Source organism: Callospermophilus lateralis, chromosome 17 (genome assembly GCF_048772815.1).
Source record: "Callospermophilus lateralis isolate mCalLat2 chromosome 17, mCalLat2.hap1, whole genome shotgun sequence".
Taxonomy (NCBI): Eukaryota; Metazoa; Chordata; class Mammalia; order Rodentia; family Sciuridae; genus Callospermophilus; species Callospermophilus lateralis.
Window position 1 is genome coordinate 38,284,926 of NC_135321.1, and position 16,201 is coordinate 38,301,126.

A 16,201-nucleotide genomic window follows, 5' to 3' on the forward strand; every position below is an offset into this window, starting at 1 on the left:
CACCGGCTCTTAACTCATCCAAGTCTCCAAGGTTGGACTCCAGCAAGTTCCCATTTCCAGGCCACAGCAGTCACAGGGAATGCAGTAATAGCAGAGCCCAGTATCTTTCCCAGAGGATGCAGAGTTGACTCATCAGAGAATGTCACTTTTTTTTTTTTTTTAATAAAAGAAGATAAGTAAAGCTCATAGAAATTGAGTCTCGTAAAGCACCATGAGAAAATGCAGGCATTCGTGTGGTTATGCACATTATTCTCCTAATACAAGTCCACTTCTAGAGCTTATACGTGTTGATTCTTGACACCTATTGAAAGGGGAAACTGCAATTCTAAGATAAACATGGGCAGCTTGGGATCTGCTTCCAGGTACCTCACAAGAGGCCTTGGTGTGACGCTTTAGTCATGTGGAATGAAAGGACTGGTTATTTCACTCTCCTGTCTTATTTTGCCACTCCCCTGATCTGTACTTTCCACTCCATTCAACAGGTCAGAGATCAGCTAACTGTGGCCTAAGGGCCACATCTGACCTGCCGCCTGTTTCAGTAAATAAAGTTTGCCTGGAATCCAACCACTCTGGCCGTTTGTGTTGTCTGTGGCTGCTTTTGTGCAACCTGGCCAGAGACCATTTCGCCTACGAAGCCTAAAATATTTACAGAACATATTTGCCAACCCCTGCAGTAGGAAGTCATGTGTGTACTGCGACCCTGCCACATTAAAAAGACATTTGATAGGTCTTAGCTATTTGAGATTTTTAAAGACATTTGTGGGACACAAGAAATGTAAAGTAACTAATTCATTTTAGGAAACTAAACATATCACAAGAGAATGGTCAAAATATGCTAAAACATGCACACAAATAAAATCTTCCATGACAATTTGAAAAAAACTACTGAATGAAAAGAACCTACTTTTTCATGTACAACATGTTCGAATGTTAAAAGTTATTATATTTGGTCACATTTGGCTGTTGCTTTTTTTTTTTTTCTTATAAATGCTGCCAAATATGTGATTCTGGGCTTCATGTCCAACAAGGTGACAAACATAGGTGAGTCTATAGAACTGAACATTGACATCATGGCCACACCAAATGTGATTATTCATCTGGTCTCATTTAGCCAAAATAAATTTGAGATGTATCACACAAAACTGTAGATGCAATAGAAAAATAATTAAAGAAGGCTTAAAGAACAAGAGTTCAAGTTGGAAGAAAAGAGAAGGAGTTACATCAATTAAGAGTTCTCAACCTTCTTATTTCATGAGAAGAAACATTCTATTATGTCAAGAGATTAAAAATTATACACTGGATTTAAGACAAAATTTTTTGAAGAGTGTAAAATAATCTCTTGATGTTCATATTAAATTTAGATGTATTGGCTTAAATGAAATGTATTATGAAAGTTAATTTTTCTTCTTTTTTTTAATATGACTACTAGAAAATATATGAAACTCAAGAGATTAAGCATCTGCCAACCTAATGAGTAATGTACATATAGATTCCACCATCTTAGTACATGTTTTCTGAAATATTGATCACAAATTTAAAATAAACTTTCGTACTCTTGGGAAAAAAATGATATCAGTTGCAGTTTTTTACAAAACCATGCCTGGTTTAATGATAGCCTGATTTGTGTTCGGGTTCCAAATCTATAATTTCTTTCTTATTCATCCAACAAATTAGAAAATATAAATCACAATTACAGATAATTGGAAATGTTGGCAAACATCCAGTGTCTCTGTCAGATGGTTCTGGAGATTCCAACCAAGTGCACTTGTAAATTTTAAACTCCAGCTGACGATCGCTTTTGCCCTGGGTCCACCCCATTGCCATGCTGAAGGATCATCGTGGGAGATATTTTCAAAGTGCTTACCTACTCTATTCTTTGGTAGGGTTGACCCTGAAAAGTATTTCTTGATGTTGTCTGTAGCTTTTACGTAATGATTTTTAAGTAGGCCACTCTGCTCTGTGACTGCTGAGATAACTGCCTCCAAAGCCAAAAAAATCGACTTCATCAAAGCCCCCGATCCATTGATCCCACTACCTTTTTCACTGTCTCTCTTCTTATCACTCAGGATCTTGCGTCCCTCTTTACTCAGTTCAAGGCCCATGGACAGGCAGCAAAATCACTCCCTTGCACACAACTTTATTCTTTTGTCCTCCCTCTCTTCTCACACTAGCAGAAACCACCTCTACTGACTTTCCCTCTGAATTTGACTGGAGAAAAGCATGGTTGTACTTTCTGGTTTCACTTTTAATTCATGCCCACAAACTTCAATTGGGAACTTAATGCTGCCCAGCAGGTACATCATATGTTATTCACTATCACTGAGCTTTAGCTCTAGCTGGAAAAATTGAAGCAATAACAGGGAGCTTCCACCAGTTCCCACTGCTGCTGCCCCATTGTAGCTGGGGATAAGCTGCCTGCACTCTGGTCTGAAGGCAGCCCCTCCACTCTGGTGTCAGATGTGTCCTCTCTGCCTACTCAACACCGGGGGCTCTAGTAACCCCCAAAGTCAGCTTGCCCCTCTCTGTTGGTCATTTCCATCCACCTCCAGTGACTCTATTGCTTCTCCCATTATATTTAGGAAAACATACATTTCCAAACCCCACTACACCTCCTTCCTGCACCTCCATGCCTCCTCTCCCCTGTTCAGCAGTACTCTGCAGACATCATCTGCTGTCCATTCTTATGTCTCCCAGTTTCTCCGTCTGGATCTTTCCTGCATCCAGTTCAGTGTTTGGCCCAGTGGTTTTACTGCTCCTGTCCAAGTCCCCAGTTAAATCCCCTGGCTTTCAACCATCATCTCACTTCCATTGGCAACATTCACAATCCTCCCCTTGAAGCTCTCCATCGCCTATTCCAGGATGTGCCCCTTATTATTTTGCCTCTCACTCGCTTGGCCATTCGTTCTCAGTGTCCTGGGACTTAGACCTTAAACCTTTTCTCTGTCTGCACCTAAGACTATGGTTCATTATCAATAAAGTGTCATGACTTGAAATAGCATCTATGTGCTGATAACTCCCAGGTTTATTCCCAGTCAGATTCTCTCCTGACCTCCACATTGATATGTCCAATTAAGAGCTTTGGGTATCTTCATTTGTATTGTGTTATATGCCCAATACATATCCCAGACTTACCTGTCCAAGACTTACCTGGTATTCCTTCTGTCCCCCACAATCTGCTCCATCTCATCACAGTTCTGTCCCTTCAGTAGCCCAGGTCAGGTTCCTAACACTTTCTTGCTGTTCCCGAATCTCTTTCGTCCCCTTCCTGAATTATTGTAGGAGCCTCTAACTCTACACCGCACACTTCAACATCTTCCGACATGGCAACCAGAGTGGTCTTCAACTGTCAGATCACTTCTCCTCTACGTTGAAGTTCTTTCTCTTCCCTCTACTACCCGCTGCTTATAGCCTGCTCCAGCCGTGCTGGCAGGATGGCAAGCAAGTACCCAACTACCTAAGGGTCTTTCACAAGCTATTGCCTGTGTTTAGAATTCCGAGAACTCTACCTCCGCGACTGAGCATAACACTTTCTCACCTGTCTCCAGGGTCACCTATTCAGTATTACCTGCTCTGGCCTGCCCCCCACACTGCCTTTTTTCCTGTACTTCTTCTCACATCCTCAGACATTTATTATATTCTCTACCTCCTACTAGAATGTAACCTCCAGAATTTCACAAATTTTTGTCTGTTCTTTTTATTGATAGATCTTCAGCATCTAGAATAGACACTAAGCAATGTGTTGAGGGTATAAATCAAGAGTTTTTCTGTTTCTGCCTCATGTCCCACGGAATCTGCTGAGAGTGCCTGGTGATAGCTTTTGATTCCTTTCAAGTTTCTCAAGTGTTATATCAGAAAGAGATTCAGAAAATAACCACCGAAAATGGTGTCCTAGTCTTGATTACAAATGGTCTTTTATTTTAAACTGAAAAACAATTCCCCTAAAATGTAGCAGCGCTATCCACTAATATTGAAAATGTGTAAATAATTGATCCTTGACATTTTTAAGAATACATTCAAAGTTCTTCACAAATTCCCCAATTCGTGTCCACCACAATAGTAATTTACTAACTTGGATTTCAATCAAAAAAAAAGAAGGAAGCTACGTGAAGCCCTGGCTACTGTGCATCCAGCCAGACTCAGCTGTTGGGAAGGGGCTCGCCCTGTAACCCAGCGGGTCTGCCTCATGCTTGTGCCTCTGCAGTGCCACCATTACAACAGCTCTTGGATACAGAGTGTTTCCCCTGTATTGTTGAAACCAAGAATTTCAATTTTGTGAAAGCTAGAGTCCATTATATTATTTTATTCTATTTATTACTTTTTGTGGTATTAGGGATTGAACCCAGGACTTCATGCATAATACTCAAATGCTGTACCACTGACCTATATCCCCAGACCAGTTTTTTTGTTTTATTTTTGTTTTTGTTTTGGTACTGAAATTTTAACTCAGGGTTGCTTAACCACCGCACCACATCCCAGCCCTTTTTATTTTTTATTTTGAGACACAGTCTCACTAAGTTGCGTGGGTCTCACTCAGTTGCTGAGGCTGACTTTGAACTTGTGATCCTCCTGCCTCAGCCTCCTGAGCCACTGAGATTACAGGCATGTGCCACTGCACCCAGCTTTACTCGACTTTATATATTAACTTCAAAATTTTAGTTCTGCTAGGCTGCTGTGCCTTGGTTTAGAATGTAACATGTGTGGGTATTATTATAACTAAATGGCAAGTTAACCTACTGTTAACAAAATAAGCAACCTTTTATATCCATAGGTTTTCACTTTGAGACCAAATGACAAGTAAGCATTCATTCCAGGTAATTTGGGACCTCTGAAAATAAACAGAAAAAGAGAAAACTTGTGTCTTTGTTTTCTTTTTTAAGCTGATCTATATGTACATATTATATATAGTATAATAATCATATATGTAATGTTTCTAGTTTAACAAAACCTCTGTGCCGTGGGAATCCTTTTTTGAATGATGAACAGGAATCTTTGATTAAAAAAAAAAAAAGGTTGGCATAAAGAGGGTGCTGTCGCCACGGTGACAGCTGTCCAACAGAAACATCTCACATCTCTTCTGTTTATCATGTGTTTTAGGGCAATTCAAGCTGCTGGAACAAGACAGAGACATAAAAGAGCCAGTGCAATATTTCAACAGTGTGGAGGAGGTGGCTAAAGCATTTCCTGAACGCGTGTACGTCATGGAGGAAATTACTTTCAACGTGAAGGTAGCTCTTGAACAACCAAATATTTATCTTCACTAAAATAATTTAACATTCAAGTCTGTATGTACACAGTACGTGCGTGTCTGCCTCCCGGGAGAGTTCCATCCTCCCAGTGGGTTAGTGTCAGCCACCAAAACTGCATGAATTCCAGAGCTAACCTGGCTCCTGACCACATACTCTCTTCATTAGCATTGTCTTTTGTTAGAATTTAAGTGATGAATTCAAAAATAAAATTGCAAAAGCAGATAAAAGTTTGTTTTTTTTTTTTAATTTGGACTTTATTCCCTAATGTGTAACATATGTTTGACTAGACCTTCTGTGAGGCTGGGTATTCGACTCTTCAGAGCAAAGACATATGATGAAATGAATACTCAACCTTTAGTTAAGGGAGAAAGAAAAGACTTCGAAAGCTGCCCTGAGATCAGCCTCGATTCCTTCCATTCTTTGTGAACTACCTATTGCAATATACACCAAGAAAATGGATGAAAATCTTACCCAGAAAAAAGTGCTAGCTAGGGTTTGCTCTGCTTCATGTGCTTTGCCTTCTTAAAGGGACAAGGCAGTCCCTCTTCCACACTTACAGTGAGCTCCTTTGACCAGACTTGATCTTGAAGCATTGCCACCAACTAGGTCCAGTCGTATGACCCACACGTCTACTGTGTTTTCTTCAGCAGCACCCACGATTATACTCAACCACATTAGAAAGTGCTCACATTGAAAGGATTTCCTATTTAACCTCATTTCCACAGGAAGTCCAATTAAGTCGCATTCTCTGAACATTTCGAGATTTAGGAGGGCAGAATTCTGTTTCTTAGAAATCCGCTCTCTGTGAACAACAGACTGCATGGCATTTTGGCCCAAGAATGCATCAGTGCCTTTGTGGGTGAGTCAGTCTGCCCACACTCTTCAGGAAAGGTGGAGACATCCAAGCAAACTTCTTATTGCAGAGATGGTTCTGTCTATTTTATTGGCTAAGCTAAGTCATTTTTTCTAACATGGAGCCGCTCTGATCAACTTTCTTTCGTGTGATTTTTAGGGTGAATGAGATTTTATAGTTTGTAAAATCTTATACTAAATAAATTTTATTTATATGCAAGAATATTTATATAATTTTTTTTACTCCTTCAGTGGCCCAGAATGTAAGACAACGTGCATTCAGTTACACTCAAAGTTCATGAGGACATTTTCTGTACTTTTTAAACTTACCAGCATTAATTGGTTCGTGGGAAGTTAAATCTGTTTTTGTTTGTCCCTCTGTCTGGTTTTTATCAGTTCTAGGGATCAGAACAAGGGCCTTCAGCATGGTGGGCTAGTAGTGCTTTTCACTGGGCCATATTCCCAGCACCAAGAAGTTGAATCAGTTTCATTAATGTCTCCATATGATTTAAAGCTCTTCTTAAAACTTATATTTAGAATTACTTAATTAAAAAAATGTTTTAAAAGGCATATTAATACCTTTAAACTTTTTTTCTAAATTATTTCACCTGCACTGGGTAAAGTGGTACACATCTGTGATCTCAGTGACTGGGGAGGCTGAGACAGTAGAACCACAAGTTTAAGGCCTCAGCGATTTAGAGAGATCCTCAGTGACTTAGCAAGACCCTACCTATCTCAACATAAAAAATAAAAAGGACCATGGATGTATCTCAAAGGTAAAGTGCCCCTGGGTTCAATCCCTAGTCCCCCACCAAAAATATATTTCATCAATAATAAATGATGAGGGCTGGGGATATAGCTAAGTTGGTAAAGTGCTTGCCTCACATGCACAAGACCCTGGATTCAATCCCCAGTATGTATGTATGTATGTATGTATGTATGTATGTATAAATAAATAAATAAGATGAAAAATCAAGCATAAAAATTTTTCATGGTTTTTAAGATTTCCTCTAGTACTAAAGTTAGCATTCCAGTTTTGTGACATATTGTTCCTGTACAGTATTTTTAAAAGATGCCTCTAGAGGCTTTCTTTTTGTAAATTTTGCACTAAAAAAGTGATGATTTAAAAGATAATACTAGCTTTGGATTGTGCAAAGGGGAGTGAGAGGAGGGGTGAGGTTGTGGGGATGGGAAGGACAGTGGAATGAGATGGACATTATTACATATTATTACATATTACACTAGACATGTATGATCATAGTATAACCCTACCCATGTTCATCAAGAGAAAGAAGTTGTGCTCCATTTGTGTACAATTTGTCAAAATGTATTCTACTGTCATATATAGCTAATTAGAACAAATTTTTTGAAGTATGCACAAAAGGAAAAATGAATGAAAATTTTTACTATTCAGGCTAAAAGGACCTTGAAAACTCATCTAGCTTTTTCTGAAGGCTTTTCTGAGCCATACTACAGTCAAATCAAATAACTAAAAATGGAATTAGAAAAAAAAAAGATAATACTAAATTTATAAATTTTAATAGTCTTAAATATATAGAATACCATGTTTGGGTATATTCATTAAAGTCTATGTAGTATAGATGTCTCTTAATAGTTGAAGGCAAGATAAGTGTATAAAAGGTGAGCTTATCATATCCATAGAGCTAATTGGATTTGGGTTGAGTTCCATGCTATGCAAAAATAAATATTTATAGTCTCTTACTTACAAAATTTTGAGAGCCATCACCTCCAGCTTGCATAAATCAATAAGACATTATTCAGTTCTTTTCAAAGGATGATTGATATAGAAACCTCAGGAAATTTGTGTAAAGGAATATACAATGTTTGCAAGCTTAGTGAATAGACACCCAAGCAAATAAATAAAATGGGGAGAGCTATGAAAAGTTGTCTAGATGCTACCTGGCCTAAAAGTAAATACTGGGAATCATAGTCTCCTTTAATTAAAAATAAACATGATTATAGTGTCTGTGAACATTAAGGGGGTGGAGGGATAAAGAAATGACACATTGATTCATTACTTCCCTAGGAGAAGGAGAACAAATGAAAACAGTGCCGTTTACTCACAGATGTAGATATTACCAGGAATCAGTTTTTTAAATGAAATCAAACCTTCACACTCTACCATCCACAATATAATTTAGACCAATAAGATATACCATTGAAGAAACCACTTGCAGTTAAGAATTGATATCTAATTGGCCTGATAACAGTCAAGACACAAGTATTATTTGAAGTCAATGTTGTATAATATTATAAATTAAGTATAAATAAATATTTTTATGTTATATTCATATATATGCCCAAATTAAAATCAAATCTAAAGGATTTAGAGAAGAGCAAGTATGTTGAAAGAATGGGAACTCTAGTTCTATTTTTTTTTTGTCCAAGACTATAGTAAAATTTTAACTAAATGAATTTACTACATAGTACCATTTCCACATTTATTTAAAAATGAAGCATTTCTTTTAACCTAATATTAATGTTTTTTCCAGTACTAGGGATTAAACCCAGGGCCTCACGCATGCTAGCAAGCATTCTATCACTGAGGTATATCTCTATTTTTTAAAATTCTGTTTTGAGGCAAGGTCTCACTAAGTTGCCCAGGCTTGCCCCAAACTTGTAATATTCCCGCCTCAGCTTCCTTAGTAGCTGGGTTTACATATATGTATCACCATACCTGTCAAAAATTTGTCTTTAAAGATATGTTGAACCCATTTTGTCTCATCATCCCAGTTGTGAAACACCTATAAAAACTTAAATATAGTATGTAATATATGTTTGTTATAATAAGAATATAATTGTATTATACTATAATGATTTTAATAATATTATATATACAGTACAACCCACTTTAATGTACCTATGTCAATTTCATTGAAATATGCACAAAATTGAAAACTTAAGACTTAATGGGTTAAAATTATCTGCCTGGTTGCCCCATCATTGATTAACTTCATGAAATGAATTCCAATATATAAAGTGTTTAATTCTTTAGCCAGCAAGTATATTTTGAGCTGCTACTATATGCCCAACAGTGTTTTAGGTCCTGGGAATACATTGTGAATATACAAATGGCTGCCTACGTGGAGAACACAGTCTGATTGATAGGGTAAACAGACAATAGATAAATAGAATGTGTTAATACTACCTCCAAGTAGAGATACCAAGAAGACGGTTTGGTATCCAGATCTAGAGTTTGAAGAAAGGTCTAAGCTTGGAGTTTGGGACTCGTCACCTCTGGGAAGATACTTAAAGCCATGCATCCAGTTGAGTTTAATCTATACCATAGGTTCTCAACCAGGGGTGATTTTTGTCTCTCAAGGTACATTTTGCAATACCTGCACATAATTTTAAGTGTCATACTGTGTGGTAGAAGACATTCCTAGCATCTAGTGGGTAGAGGTTGGGAAGGCCCTAAGCAAACCACAAGGTAGAAAAGAGGCCCCTACAACAAAGAATTATCTACCCCCAAGCCTTAACCTAGAGACTAGATAAAGAGAGGTCTGAGAATAGAACTTGGAACACCTCAGCATCTAGGGGTCCAAAGAGGGGCCACAGTGAGGTAGGAGGACAGCCAGGAGCAGGCGGTGTCCAAAGCCAAGTTTCAAGGAGAAATGAACAACTGTGTCAAATGCTGCTTAGTAGCCGGGTGAGTTGAGGACAAATTTAGCAAAATGGTGCCCATTAGTTGCCTTGACAGGAGGAAAAATTAATTGGCTGTAAGATCTGGAAGGTTAAGTTAAGCAGAGCTTTATATAAGGTAGTCTTAGAGTTTTGTCACTGTGAAATTCAAGTGAGATTTCTCAATACCATCCTGTGTTTCTCCCCGCCATCTGCAGCTGATTAGATGCAGGTACAGAGTAGACAGAGAGCTGGGGCTGATCAGATTTAAGGTTCTACCAGGTGAGTGTTACCCAGATTAGCCAAGGTGTTAATGAAGTATATGGTAGAGAGACAGGTAGCACTGAGCCATAGAACCCTCACTGGGAAAACAAGTGCAAATGCAGAAAGTAGCCCCAAATAGGAACAGGAAACAGGAGGCAAGACGATCCAGAAAATTCAACAATATGTGAGCAGGTAGCTTCTTGCCAATCATTTATGTGCATTTTTATTCCAATTCCTGCAGAGCTAAAGGCATTCCATGTTTAGAGAACAGCAGTCGCATGCTTCTGTCACTTTTTTTTTCCCTTTATTCATCCAGTTTTTAGTTTGCATGATGAGGATATTGGTGGGTTTTTTGTTTGTTTGTTTGGTTGGTTGGTTTTTGTTTTTTCTTTCCTGAATATTTGTTTTTAACTGCAATGGACTTTTCCTCTCTTATCTCTTTAGTTTTTCATCAACCATCTCTATTCTGTTTATTTCCAAAGTCAAAAGTTGTGTCATTTCTGAGTTGGCCATCCCAACTGAAGTCACGCCAATCATTAAACAGCCACACCATTCATTTTTAAGTCACCGGTCAAACTGTGTGGTAGTTCAGACTCTGCATTTTGGAGCTGAGTTCAGCTCCCAGCTTCAGGCCTTGGCCACGACCAAGGGCAAATCTTCACCTGCAAAATGAGTTGTTGTGAGAATTAAATGAAGTTGTGCACTCAAGTCCTTTGCAAGTGTCCAGTAGGGGAGTTAGCAAACTATGGCATGTGGACAAGCCACCTATTTTTGTAAATAAAGTCTTATTGGAACACAGCCAAGTCCATTTGTTTATGAATTGTTGGTGGCTGCTTTTGTACCACCAGCAGAGCTGCATTAGTTGCAACAGAAACCATCTGGCCCAGAGCCTGTCTGGCCCTGTAAGAAAAAGTTTGCCAGTACCTAATTCAGAGCATAAAATCATACTAAATTGTTTCATATTTATGAATAATTTCCCACCACAGGTTATAACTTATCTTTATTTAATACTTACAGCCCGTGTCTTAATATTAAGAACTTAATACAGAGAAGCTGCTGTTTGTTATTTTTTTTTGGAATACCCCATTCACTTCATACGCCTTTTGGAGACATTATACTGATACCTGGTGAACTATTTCAGATATCTTCAGCCAGCTGGTTGCAGTGGTGCACGCCTGTAACCCCAGCAACTCAGGAGGCTGAGGCAGGAGGATCACAATTTCAAGTCCTTAAGCAATCTAGTGAGACCCTGTCTCAAAATAAAAAGGCTGGGGATGTGGCTCAGTGGTTAAGCATCCCTGGGTTCAATCCCTGGTACCAAAAAAAAAAAAAAAGTACAGATATCTCCAGCTTTTCAAACCCAGCACACTGATCATGAGAAATTTTCCCAACATACATTTTTCTGCCATCAGAATAATTATTGATCAATTAAGTTTTGATCCAGTTCTGTCCTTACTGTGAAGGTTGTAGAGGGAGAGGAAAGAAAGGGGAATTTCAATTTAGCATTGGATCTGAGGTTCCCTGTCTTCGTTGCAACAGCCCAAGGCTTCATACCTTAAAATTACTGCCCTCAAGTCAGAGAACCCAGATAGTCTAATCTGGATGCTTTAATGTCAATAATTTTAGTTCTAACCAGTTTGGTCCATGCTTTCAGCTGTTCCAGCAGAGATTTTACCCCAGAGGCAAAATAACAAGTTTACATTGTCTCAGCTAGGGAAAGTGACCCACTGAGGAGTGTGAGATTCTAGTCAAATGTGGTGGAGCAGCCTTTGCCGGCTCCTACCTCTTAAGTACCATTTCCATACTGTGTGGTATAGGTAGGGAGCCGAACTGACAGTCTTGTCACTTGCATATCAGCTCCTAATTACTTTATTTGGCACCTGCTATATGTCAGGGGTGTCATTGTCAAGCAACAGTGCTACTATAGTTGGGGCGAAGGATTTTAAGGGTGCCTTTTTGGGGCTATTGACAAATTATAATTGCTGTATCTGCAGAATGCAAAGTGATGCTCTGATATATGCATACAATGTGGAATGCTTGAATCAGGCTAATTAACCCATTGTCTCAAATACTTTTCCTCCTAACTGTAACATTTTACCTTCTGATCAACATCTTCCCATTCACCTCATTACCCAGGCGTATGAAGTGAAGGGGTATTCCTGATAACTACCATTCTGCTCTCTGTTTCTGTATGTTTTGTTATTTAGCTTCTACGTGGAGTGAGAACATGCAATGTTTATCTTTCTGTGTCTGGCTTGTTTCGCTCGGCATAGTATCTTCCAGGCTTATTCAAGTTGTCGTAAATGATATTATTACCTTTTTTTAAAAAATGGCTGAATGATAGTTCATTGTGTATATTTATCCAGATGTGCCTTTTTTAATCGGAAACAATTTCATGTAAGATTTAGAGAATTTGAGTAATAGCTTCTTTTTTAAAATATTTATTTAGTTGTAGATGAACACACAGTATCTTTATATATTTTTATGTGAGGATTGAACCCAGTGCCTCACACATGCGAGGCAAGCACTTTACCACTGAGCTACAGCCTCAGCCCCTTGATACCAAGAAACTTGACCAAGAATAAAATAATGAAGTACTATAAATAATTCAGCAGAACTAGGCAGCTTTACAGACTTTGAGTTTTTTACAAAGATCAAATTTTAGATCCGGAAAGGACCTTAGATATGACATGATCTAATTCTATCTCTTTTAACAAATATGAAAACTAAAATGCAGATACATTAGCTGAGTTCATTGATTCACACAGTCACAATACTAGGTCGCAGCAAGTTCCGTAGCGTGGAAACTCTAATTCAATCCAGTCATCTTTCTCCTCCATCACTTTGTTTGTGGACTTGAGATAAGATTTAAGATTGTAATCATAATATATAATTAACATTGACATAGTAGCTTGTGCAGCTTATTCTTTTTTTAAAATCTAAAGAAATTTGTTCAATAATTATTGCATGTTATACAATACATATATGGCCAAGATCCTTCAGGTTTTTTGTTATTGTTGTTTTGGTTTGGTTTTTTGTTTGTTTTTGTATTTCTGAAATATATGGTCTGACACAAAGGATTTGGCAACTTTTGTTGAATGTTATGCCTGTCACTTTTTATATTTTACATATACCCCAAAGTATGATGCTAGTATTTAAAGAATAAAATCCTACCAGTTATCTTGATGTTTTCTTTCTATCAACTTCAGTGTAGTTTCTAGTTAATTAGATATCATGGGTCCAACTGAATTCTATCAGAAATATCACTGTAAAGTATTAACTCAGAACTTTTGAAGTATTAACCAGTGTTAGTAAGAAGCAAGACTAGAGTTGAGTTCTTGCAGCATTGCTGTTTGAAGCAGTGTTAAAGATAAACTGAAGGTGCTAAAATGCATCACTGAATAAATAAGCAAGAATTCTCAAGTTTAATTTGATTAGTGCAACTTGATGCTGAACTTTGAATTTCCTCCAAGAATTCCAATTTATGGAAAATCAGCCAGTTTTTTCACAAGTCAAAGATTAGAGGCAATCTTTGTGCCTTTTATCTTAGCATTTTAGTTACCCTTTTTAAAGTTGCTATCTGAAAAAGTACCCAGGAAATAAAGACCTTCTCCTTCTGCCAGTCTATTTCATAGACAAAGTAGTTAGTTGAATTAAACATAAATCAAAGTTGACCATATTCATTATAACAGTACAAACTATAGACAGGACCTTGAAAATACATTAGTTAAGAGGTTTGGGCTGCTTGTAATCATACTCTAGTAATTATTTATGCTCTGAGAGATTTCTGATCATGTTTGTCTTTTAAAATGCAAAAACAGATTATTAGTGGAAAATTGCTCTGAATACATTGGCATCTCGTAGTTGTCCTGAAAAGTAATATAAAAGAGTAGTTCTAAAACAGTTTTTGAGGGGCCTTTTTTGTTTGTTTTGATTAGCTTTCTGAGTGTAGTTTGGTCTAACCAACATTGGCAGTTTAAAATACCACACCCTAGTTTCTGACTTGATAGTTCGGAAAAGGGGTCTGTTTGTGTTTTATGTTTATGATAACATCAGGGACACAGTTTTTCCTGTGATTTTTCAGAAGTGGACAAGGGATCATTTGCTCCAGCATTTTCTCAGTGACCTTTGGAGTACAAATTTCTTCTAGACAACCAGTGTTAGCTGTGAGTTTTATGAAAATTCTTTCCAAAATGACTCTAATTTCCTTTCATTTCCTTAATAACATGTTGCACTTTTCTGCCACTAAAGAAGAGTACTGGAGCAAAATTTGAATGTACCTTCATCTCCTGTTCTGTAGTTCACTGAAGCTCTCAATACCTCTTGAGATGTGTGTGACTTTTGCCTTTGTATGCCCAGCCCCTATACCCTGATAATTTGATGTTTTATGGTCTTATATAACTTTTTGTTTGATTTTTGCTCCCTGTGTCTTAGAATATCTGCCTTAACAGTCCGTCTTTCCATGGGCTGGAAATGGTGAACCCCATTTGGCAGGGTGTTGATTAGATAGGAGCAGGGCAATGCAGGCTTTTCCTGTAAGCCTTCACATCAGCAATCTCTCTCTCTTTTTTGGCTAATGCCCTTTTAGTTCATGCTTTGTTCTTGGCTACGTTTCAGAGAGGTCAGAAATGATCAATGACTGTGCAACATGCATTTTGTCAGATATAAAAAGGATTTTTTAAGATGAAGATTAAGTGAATTTTAGATGTAGCCAATTTTTATTTTTATTTTCCATTTTTGAAAAGTTGTATAGTTTCCTCAGGATGAGTCAGATGTCATTTATTTACAAGATTCAATCAGGATGATAAATTGGATACAATTGTGGGGTTAATTATTTTAGTGTTTGAAGACAGCTCAGTGCTTTTTTTTTTTTTTTTAATCATTTGAGGTTTTAAGACCTCCTCTGAAAAACTACCAGTTGGCAAGCCTCTGCTATGCCGTCACAAATTAAATCACTGCCATTGCTCTTGTCATTCTTATTTCCTGTTTAAAAACACACCACACCACTCACAACTGATATTTATCTTAACTCTTAGGGCACTTTTGTTCTCATTTTCTGCCATTTTCCCAAAGAAAGGAGCTATAAAAATTGAACTTGGCAGGACATTTATAATATTAATCAAGTATTGTATTTTAATCTATTTATCAATCAGATCAATCCTGGTTGCCATTTAAGAGTTGGAATTTTAACCTCTGTCATTTTGTTTGGCCATGAAAGAACAGATTGCCTATTGCCAACACCATCATTGTGTGTGTGCGCGCGTGCACGCCTGTAAGATTTTACTTTAGTGTTTTAAAATGTTTCTTGACCATGGAGTATTACTTCTGAGTGTTATTATTAAAACCCTGATCGTTTCCTGGATTAGACCTATTAGCGTTGTTTAGATAAAACACTTTGAATTACTTCCTCTCAGGAAACATTGAAACTGGAAATGTTAACCAGGCACACATGCCAAAGCACTTAGAACACATTGTTTCTTTTGCTATTAAAAAGTAAAAAAGGAAAGACATTATGCAAATAAATCACATCTGTAGAAACCTAAGGAGATTGTTTGGCTCAACTGTCAAAGGAAGGGCATTTATTTATGAGATTCCTCATCTGTCACTGACAGGGACCACAAAATTGGTCGGTATGTTAGTCTTGTAATTTATGCAGGCTAATTGCTAGCATTAATGATGACATCAGAGTTGGAAGCATAGAATTACAGATTGTATTCACATATGTTATGCATTTTCATATATGGGAGTAGAAGTAACTTACTGAATACACACAAAATTGTTGAATGTGCCCAGATAGCCACATGTAGTAAGGATGACTTTGATCTGTTTAATCTGTGCATGTGCTGTCTACTTTGCATCTCAGAAACTGCCTAACATTCTCATTTGGTGTCAGTACTTCATTAGACCTCTAATTTCTTCATTCTGCAAGATGTATGTTTACAAAGGTAAATTAGGGAAAATACAGTATCAATTGAATGCAATAGAAAGAAACTGTGCTTTGCTATTCCTTCAAGTTTGGAATGGCAAACAGCAAATTGGCTCTCCTGTACACTAATTGGGAATACTTGGTTATGTGAGTGAATGTGTGTGTGTGTGTCTCAAATCTCATGAGCACCCCTTCTTCTCAACATCCTCATCTCCATCCTTATCCAAATGGGTGAACTGCCAAGTCTTTCACAAAGTTCCAATAAAAGGAA

General features: G+C 37.6%; 1 protein-coding gene across 2 annotated transcripts in view; it reads left to right on the forward strand.

Moving 5' to 3' along the window:
• Garem1 (GRB2 associated regulator of MAPK1 subtype 1) overlaps positions 1 to 16,201 on the forward strand; it is a 182,274-nt gene that overhangs the window by 137,170 nt on the left and 28,903 nt on the right. For both annotated transcript variants that reach the window (XM_076837081.2, XM_076837082.2), the window contains exon 3: positions 5,095 to 5,225. In XM_076837081.2, coding sequence (XP_076693196.2) covers positions 5,095 to 5,225 — 131 coding nt within the window. The remainder of the gene's footprint in view (positions 1 to 5,094; positions 5,226 to 16,201) is intronic.